The sequence below is a fragment of the Lactuca sativa genome, chromosome 8 (assembly GCF_002870075.4).
Source record: "Lactuca sativa cultivar Salinas chromosome 8, Lsat_Salinas_v11, whole genome shotgun sequence".
NCBI lineage: Eukaryota > Viridiplantae > Streptophyta > Magnoliopsida > Asterales > Asteraceae > Lactuca > Lactuca sativa.
This window is the reverse complement of record NC_056630.2, coordinates 29,783,045-29,792,485: the sequence shown is the minus strand read 5'-3', so window position 1 is coordinate 29,792,485 and position 9,441 is coordinate 29,783,045. Positions and strand designations below refer to the sequence as shown.

Sequence of the window (9,441 nt, the reverse complement as noted above, 5' to 3'; positions counted from 1 at the left end):
TGAGTACATAGTGTTTTCAACCCACAATAATTTAATTATTATGTTTAATCATCAAATATTTAACCTAATTACCCATCCCCATTATCTTCTTTACTCTTAAGGATCTACCCTAAGAATCAACTAGTTCTCATTCATTCATTCCTAAGGATTATCCTAAGGAATAGGTACGAAGTCCATCGTTGTCAATGAAACAGCTGTCAAGCACAGCTAGCTGCTAGTTCTATCACTTAGGCGCAGCTACCAGAATTGTGACATTCTCTATGAGGCGCACCTGCCGGTATTGTTTTTTAGGCACATCTGCCGAGGTTATGATGTTCTCTATTAGGCGCTTCTGTCGGTAGAGTCATTTAGGTGCATCTGCTAGGGTTCTCTCGCTTATTGACATTATCGTTTTCAAGAGTCCACTCGCAATACAGGTCAATGGTTTTTTAGAGTACACCGGTGAACACATCGTTCACAACACCTACAGGTTACAAGCCTGCTAGTGTTCCACTGGACTGTCTAGAATAGTTTGTGGTTGTCATCCATACTCTGCTAGATGATGGGGCCAACATTTAGGAACAAGGCTTTTCACATCGTACACCTATCACCCTCACCTCATGGTCTATATCACCTCTCAACTCATCATCCAACTCATATTTCATCTACCCATGTTTTACCAAACATATTATGTAGATATAAATACATATACAGTTTAAATCATATAAAACTAGTATAAAATCGTTCATCCAGCATATATAGCAATTATACAGATAATATGCACACATAGCACGTAGTTTATATAAAATACTTCATATCTATGTGTAAGATGAAAGGGACCATGCACTCACTTGAAAAGGTGGCGGCTCGGCACTCGGACAACACTTCGTTACTCTTAACACAATTTTCCTTTGACAAAACCTAGTATCATTACCACTAGAGTTTAGTCTAATATTCACCGAGACTAATTAATAGTCTTGATATTATTACTATTATATAAGCATGAAAATATTTCCAACCACTATATACAGACAGGGGTCAGACATAAAACACCGGAGGGCAGGACCATTTTGGCATATAGCACTTCTGAAATCCAACAACCTTATGTGGCCCTTTAAACCAGATTCCCGTACCGCGAGTGGTTAAAAAGATATTATAACGACACTTATATAACTCATAATAATAGCTAAAATACTCATTATAAGTTCCTAATAACATTACTATATTTAAACATAAGCTATACTAAAGATAGGTTAGGTGTACCTTACTTACAACATGTTTTCTCGAAAACCGAGCTTCGCTGGAGCAGCGTTCTCGAGCCGAAAGACTTTTTTCTCGGGGCTTCCTTCGGGTGCTAGGGGGTTTACCTAGGCTTAGGGGGGGGGGTTGGGGGCTTAGAGAGAGAAAGTAGAGAGAGAGAAAGTGAAGTTGGGAAGGTGTGAAGAATGAGGGAACCAGACACCTCTATTTATAGGCTGAAATCCTGTGAAGAATGAGGGAACCCGTCACCTCTATTTATTTATAGGCTGGAATCCTGCTCTACTCGTCGAGTAGGAGGTCCTACTCTTCGAGTTCATGGCCAGGTTTCACCACCTGGTGGCTTGCCTTTGGGAGAAAGCCTTGGCCCATATTCAGCCACGTCACTCGATTTGGCACAACACCATGCCGACTTCTAAACCCCGTAACTTTCGCATACGAGCTCCGTTTTCTACGTTCTTTATACCCATGCGTAGGTAAAAACAAGTTCTACAACTTTCATTTAGACTCCTTCGGCTAATTCTCGGCTTATCTTCAACTTAACAGTAGGAGGAGATTATACTGTTAAATGTCCGCGTAAAATTCATAAGTTTTACATACGGACTCCGTTTTCGTCTGTCTTATTATCGTTGAGTTCCTATAAATGAGATCTTCAACTCTCATTTAGGTCGCGTAGGCCAAAAACTGCTCGAACTAAAATTCGAGTTTCGGGCCGTGTACGACTATGCCAAATCTTAGAAAATTCACAACTTCCTCATACAAAGTTAGATTTGAGCGTTCTTGTTATGGACGCTCTCGGTTTAACGTATACTGCAAATTTTGTTTAGAACACTAAGGCTAAAAAGTCCTTTATCAAAAATTCACTATTTACGTCTCCCGATGTCGTGCCGGTTCCGTCACGAAACTTCGACGGACCATAACTTCTTCGTTATAACTCGGATTTTGACGTTTTTTATATATACGGAACCCTTGTGACATATTCTACAACTTGGTTAAGATTAATCCTTCTAAATAATCTTCCATCAAAAAATTATTTTTGATGCTCATCGTCTCTACCAACCCGAATCTGCAGACATTACATTGGTGTTTGGGAACATCCTTCACCACTTTCATTAGGATTAGGTCTTGGTTTTTTGGTAAGAAAACCACTTAGTTCAACTTATAAAAACATTGCAATTTCACCTAATCAAACAATAACTTCAATAAAAACATAGAAATTTCACATAATCAAACAATAACTTCAATAAAAGCAAAGCAATTTCACCTAATAAAACAACAACTTCAATAAAAATATATCATTTTCACTCAAGTCAAGCAATAACTTCAATAGAAACATACTAATTTCGAATACCTAAAAGAATTGGTAAAATTTCAAAGTATATTGATGGAGTCGATTTTGTAATCAAGACACGTAGCCTTGCCCTTTAACTTTTGTCAATTGTCGAAAGGGACAGGGAAGGAAGAAACACAAAGGAATGGACATAAGGGAAGAAACAGTGAGGTCGTGACTCGTGAGGAGGTTGCCTCGTGATTTAATTTTCTTTTTTCTAATTGCCGACCGAACACTTTCAAACCATTGAGGATTAGGTTATTTTGTCTGATTCATTTTTTATTTGGGGTTTTGGGCTACAAATACAATTAATAGTGGATTAAAACATTGGGCTTCTAATTGATTAATTATAAGCTATAAACTTATAATTATATTTTTGGGTTTGGTAATCCACGATAGAGTGACATATTTTTTTACGTAGTTGCACAAATTTTTTTACGTAGTAACACAACAGGTAAGAATTAAAAAAATCAAAATTTTTTCCACTACATACTGAGAAAGTAGGTGTTGTCGGTGTCACACCAAACACCTCAATGAAACCGCCCCTGCGTGGACGTCTCCTAATTTGGGTTTAAATATGCCGTGATTAACCTTTTGGTGTAGGTGATTAAGAGGAAAGAGAGGATGATTACGGATTAATCAAAAACAACCGGCCCAAAAGGGAAGGGCCTTTCCCTCTGGGGGTAGCAAAATCATGATCGGGATAGTGGACCAAAAGCTATGGAACTTGGGTGTGGGTCTTTTGTCGAAATGGAATGGCCTTTTTATTTATTATTTATCGTAAATGAGTGAAGCATTACACATAGTATGCCCCCTCTATGCCCTGCGGTAATGATTCCTCTGGCATTACGACCTTTACCACAATGATGCTGTCCATAGATCAAATTATTTCGTGGATTGGATTTCACTTTACTGTCTACGGCTCCATTGCGTGTGCTCGGGGTAGAAGTTAAACCTGTGCTCGAGAGATAGCTGTCCATACACTGATAAGGGATGTATGGATTCTCGAGAAGAGAGGAGCCATGGTGGTCCCCCCAGACCTAATGTCTAGGAATTTAATGACACAAATGGAAGATATGGTGTATGAAGAGTAGACGTAATGTGAATTATTTACAAATTTACCCTTGGTAAGTGATTTAGATAACAATTTGATTTGATTCGGATTGTAATCTGAATCCAAATCAATATCTAGACCACATCACCATAATCTTCTCTATTTCCGTCAATATGAAATAGAAATTTAACTTTAGCAACACGTTTTTACTTTATACTTTTTTTCACCGCCTTTCTTTCTTCTTTATCCTTCATCAACGTTTTCCAACCCTGCTGTGAAACTTCCTTTCCTTCGCACAGGTAAGTAAGCACCAACTATCTAATATTGTATTCATACAAATTTATTTGCAAAACACTATAAAATTGAAATTGTAAATAACCGTATTAGAAAAAAAAATGAATCAAGATACATGTCACACCGATGGAAAACACAAAGGACCTCCCATAACAAATCTAATAAGATTTATACAAACTAAATATTACAAATAGGTATCCTTATTTTGGAGGGAAAAAAGGGCATGATGCAAAGCCTCATGTTTGCAGCGGGGGATTAGTCGGTGCACGAAAGCTGGCCCGGAAACCCTCGTTAGGGAAGTTCCCTTTCCAAAAAAAAAAAGATAAGTTGAAGTTTGCAATGAAAGATAGGCATTTGGGTTTTGATGTAAAGAACCGAAGGTAATGTTTGTGGTTTAGGTTTTGATATAAAACTATGTTTTTTGTGTCCGTATCATGCAAAAAACTGTAAAATGTAAAAGAACCAAAAAGATTGTGTTGTATGTGATAGGAGTAAAATTGATTGGATATGGACAAAACGTGATCATATTTGACTATTTGTATCTACATTTTCTTGTTTAATGTGGATAAAAAGATAGTTTTCTTTATTGCAACTTTCCTTTACAAAACAATGCAACAATCCTAGATATATTTTATTCACTACAAATTAAAACAACAATCCTAGATGCATTTTATTCGCTACAAAATAAAACAAAAAAACAAAAAAATAAAATAACCATTCTCATGCTACAAAATAAAACAAAAAACAAAAAAGTAGAATAACCATTCTCATTCAATAATGTCCGGTCAAATATATAATCAAACAATATAGTTTTAATTAAAGACAAATACAATCAGAAACTCACTGAATCACTCGGTACTCGGTCAGCAACCATCAAACAGTCCCAAAAAATACTTATAACATTAAACAGCCCCTTAAGATACTTATAACATTGATTGAAGATACCTTCTACAACATGTAATTAATCATGTTCATTTCCTTTTCATACTATTTCAATTTTCCTCGTCCATATTAAGATATAACAACAGAATAAATCACCATATCAATTGTCCCTGTACACAAGACTTCACCAAGTAACTAGAAACAAAATTCTATGGCTTATTCAAATATCACAATTCTCTTTTATTGTCTACCGTAATTACCCTTTGTATACAAAAATATACTCCAAAATTTTTGCATAATTGACAACAATCCTTCTCCGGAATTAAACTTTCCATAAATCTATCGATCCCAACCGTCCTTCCTCCTCCGGAATCCAACTTTCCATTCCGTTATCCCCCCATACAACTCCGTAAACTTCTCCAAACACCTACTCCTTACCCGATAATGTGCTTGTGTATTCCCACTAATCGCAACCCCGGAAAACTTGGACGTATCAATCGCCCAAGCCGGTTTTATATATTCCACCGAATGCCCCCCAGGGGTAGAATTGGAATATAAAAAATTCATCAAAACATCCTCACAATTAAAAACCTCATCCACCATTTTCCTTCCCAATTCCGCTTCCTCACTCCAATACCTCTCAAACGCGAATTCCCGGTCAACAAACGCCGCCCCGGTCAAAACCATATTATACCCGTCATGTTTCCGGGCATGTTTCTCGGGTCGGTACTTTAACGGTGGCGGTGCGGTGACTAACCGCGGGTAAAACCCGACTAACCGGGTCGGGTTTTCCCGCCAGACTTTAAACCCGCGTTCAAGATCATCACAATTCATCATGATGTCATCGTCCAGTTCGAGAACCGCTTTGGTTTTGATAAACGGGTCGACCCGGAAACGGTTGTTCAACGAGTTTTTCTCCTCGACCCGGATCCGAACCGGAACCGCGGATTCCAATTCCGATGGGTTTGGCGGTTTCCCTTTGTTCCAAACCACCAAGATTTCGCGAACCGATGCGCATTTGGAATAATGATTTACATACATTTTCAAATTCCACATTCGGGCATCGTATGTCATTGCTAATAAAGTGAATTGTGAAAAATGGTTGTTAACCGGATACGGTTTTTCCGACCCGTTTCCCCCATACATGTACCCGAATCCAATACATGCTATCACGATCGATAATATTAAAAGAACAGTTAAAATAAACTTACCTATGTAAGTATTAGGGTTAATTGTTTGATTCAACCGGAGTCTCAATTTCAATCTCTCCCAATTTAAAATGGAATCGTTTCTTTTCTTGATATGTGTGAGTGGAATGAAGCACTTGATAAACCCTAGCAACCAACATGTTAAAAGAACGATTGAACCGGAGGTGATAATCAAACCACACCCAACCACGTGTCTACTTGTCACATCCCCAAAGTGGGTCCGGTCCCCGTCTGCAACCGCGACCCATTCCCCGGTTCTCAACCGGTGAACATCCAAGTGGTGAGATCGGGCCCCATTCCATGCGTTTATACCTTTTGTTGACTTTTCAACCTTGAAATCGACTTCCGATTCTATGTAATGGTGAGTTGTAAGATGTTCGATCTTGAACACACGGATGTTTTCACTGTGACCTAATCGGTAAAGATTCCCGTTGTAGACGAAGGGTCGACCTCCGTTTCGTGGTCCTGTAAACGGGTTTTTCATGTGTGGGGTCCACGGCCCAAACGGGGTTTTACTATACCAGATTTCAAGGTCACCGAAGGTCAACCGGGTTTGGTAAGAACCGAAAATCCAATACATATTTTCGTGGTATATGATGACGGAATTGACCAAGGGGCGTTCTAAAATGATCTTTTCGAGTTTCCATTTGAAAGGAAACTCGATTGATTTGTAAAGACGAATGTCACGGGTTCCACTTCCCTGAGGCATCATGTATATCTACAAGGAAATGTAAAAGATGATGATATATGGATGATTGGAAATAAAGAAATTGGGGGTTTTAAAGTAAGGAATTTTACTTGATGATTGTAGTTGAATACATATGGATGTGAAAGATGCCAATCTTCATCCAAAACTACTCCTAGTTGTTCCCAATTTACTCCATTATCATTGCTTCTTGCAACCCCAATATCTCCTTGCATTGTTATCACATTCTTGTTTTCAAAGAACATGTAAAGAAAATCATCCTGAGTCATAATAAGTGTTGTTAGGATAAATGATGGCTTAAAAATATGGGAAACGGAAGGAAAAATCAAATAAGGGCAAGTTTATAAAAACGAAGGACTTTAAAAGACAAAAGTCTCATTTTTCTGTCTTTCGTTATTTAATCGTTCTTTAAAAGAAACATCTTAGTTTGAATAAATGAGGGCAAATTTGAAAGAAGTCAAGATTTAATAGGAAAAATCTACTTTTCGTTACGCTCATTCTACATTCACTAGCAATCAACCTTGATTGGAAAAGACTAATAAACCCTTATAAAAAGGGTACTTTTAAGCGATTATAACTCTCATTATTTCCTAAAAAAACCGAACAAACTATATATAGACAATAAGGGAGTAAACAACTAACTCAAATAAGATCCTAGACATGATAATTTGAGGTCACGATAGGAGCCCACTTCCTCTTTTCCTTTTCAAAAAGAGCAAATATTATACCAAGTAATATAACAAACCATTAAAGAAAGTGAATCTTTAACCAGCTCTGGATCCAAGATTCCTGATTAGGGTATACAACAGATCTTCTACATCTTGAAGTGATATTAAAAACAATTAAAGAAAGTGCATCTTTATGAACTTTAGCCATCAAATTTCATAAAAGTGACATATGCTTTAAGACAGATTGGTGGAAGCCTAATCCTTGGTTAAAAAACAGAATATATGATCAAAATTCATTTCATGTGATCATGAATTTGGAAAAGGAAAATACAATAAAGAAATTACCTTAGCATAAAGAAAAGGGTTAGCAACATAATTACTTGGGAACCCAGAATTAGTAACAGAAGCACAAGTCAAAATTGGGTTCGCTACAGGCCATGCTGCACTTTTGTTGTCCCAAATATTCATCTGCAAATCCATTCAAACAAAGATGAAAGACCCACTTCATATATCAAAACCCCACAAAAAAAGTCTAATCTTTATTTAATTTAATTAAAGCATTCAAATCGAGAATCTTAGAACAGTAATACCCACTTGAGATATCACAAAATCCAGCAAAAAAGACAGCTTCTTTAATTAATTTGACTTCCAAATCAGATATATCATAATATATCCAATCATATATCTATAACCCACAAAAAGCCTAATGTTTTTCAAATTAATCAAAGAAGTTAAATAAAAAAAGTCATTGAAGAGTAACACTCGCATCATAATAGCATATACCAAAAAAGTCAAGCAAAAAACACAATTTCTTTAATTATTTTGATTCCCCAATTAAAAAGTTCATAATAGTCCCACACCATAGTCCATTCATATATAAGATCTTAGAAAAAGGTTCTGAGCTTTTAAAATAATGTAATGATTTCAGATAATAAACCATAACAAAGTTTGATTCCGAAAAAAATAAACAAAATCATCAATTTTTGGGAGCAATGTAAATCCCTAAATAAGGAAGATGCATAAGAAGGTAGACGATTGAGCTGAGAACTTACATCTTCGATGGGTTTAAGAGAAAAAGGGGAATCGCCATAGAAAGCTCCGATTGCCCATGAACCATCGTTATCTTCTTGACAACCGAGTGAATTGTTATAATTCAAATTAGGGTTGTTGAACAAATAAAAGATGTAGAAAACCCCAACCGAACTACACAACAGAAACGAAACAAACAGGTAGTGCACAGTCGGTGAATGACCACCGCCATTGTCGTGCACACGCCACCGGGACCCGTGGGTTTTATCTGACGTTCCGCCGGTAATGCCCACAAACGGACTCGAACCCATGTCGCCGGGAACAGTAAACTGCAACGGCGGTGATTTAAATCGATCAACAATCCGTCGATAAACAGATCATCTCATACACAAATCTCCAGATTATTGAATATCAAAAGGGTTTTCAAATTACACAAAGCATTCGCTCCAAATATCGATATGCGATGGAGATTATATCAAGAATTCTGAGTGGGTGGTGCTTGTTTCTCTATCTAAAATTCCCAAAATGGTGGTGAAAGAAAAGGTGGCAGACACCTATGCGGTGGTGTGTGTTGGGATAGCGTGACGTGCGTGTTTATATATATAAAGATTAAAGATAAACCGGATGATGTGTATGTGTAATTTGGGAATTGTTTATAGCTATAAATTTCATGTAGATCACCAATAAAGGTAGATATGTGTTTAATGTCGACAATCCGAAACAAGAATGATGCCTAATGATATTATCATATTAAAGACTCGAGATGTGTTGTAATTTTCAATTTGCCGCTTACACTACAAAAAGTTTTCTTGACGTGTGAGTTGTAAGTTATAACTCACGTTTTCCGTCTTTTCAATTCTTTTATTGCATTTAATAAGAAGGTAAAGGATAAAAGGAAGTAAGTTGTTTAAATCTTGTATAACGATTTCGATTCTTGTATGTGATAATTGAAAGCTGTTAGTTCTATCTTTTGTCCATAAAAGTTAGAGGCTCTTTTATATTTTGTCCATAAAAAATTGATGGCTTTTTAATAG

The 9,441-nt window shown here is 36.8% G+C and overlaps 1 protein-coding gene across 1 annotated transcript; it reads right to left on the bottom strand.

Annotated features, from left to right (window-relative positions):
* Positions 1-4,647: 4,647 nt before the first annotated feature.
* Positions 4,648-9,140, bottom strand: LOC111911129 (glucosamine inositolphosphorylceramide transferase 1). Its single transcript, XM_023906913.3, has 4 exons — positions 8,431-9,140; positions 7,724-7,846; positions 6,803-6,970; positions 4,648-6,722 (listed from the first exon to the last, which is right to left on the bottom strand). Exons 1-4 carry the CDS (start codon positions 8,716-8,718, stop codon positions 5,136-5,138), a joined length of 2,166 nt encoding a protein of 721 aa, XP_023762681.1. The 5' UTR covers positions 8,719-9,140; the 3' UTR covers positions 4,648-5,135.
* Between the last annotated feature and the right edge of the window lie 301 nt (positions 9,141-9,441).

What these genes read in the sequence shown, in the direction of transcription:
- LOC111911129 (XM_023906913.3), bottom strand. Translation starts at nt 8,718, where the DNA reads ATGGGTTCGAGTCCGTTTGTGGGCATTACCGGCGGAACGTCAGATAAA. An exon ending in CTCTTAAACCCATCGAAGAT is followed by an intron (nt 7,847 to 8,430) that starts GTAAGTTCTCAG and finishes ATGGATTTGCAG; the next exon opens with ATGAATATTTGGGACAACAA. An exon ending in ACCCTTTTCTTTATGCTAAG is followed by an intron (nt 6,971 to 7,723) that starts GTAATTTCTTTA and finishes ATTATGACTCAG; the next exon opens with GATGATTTTCTTTACATGTT.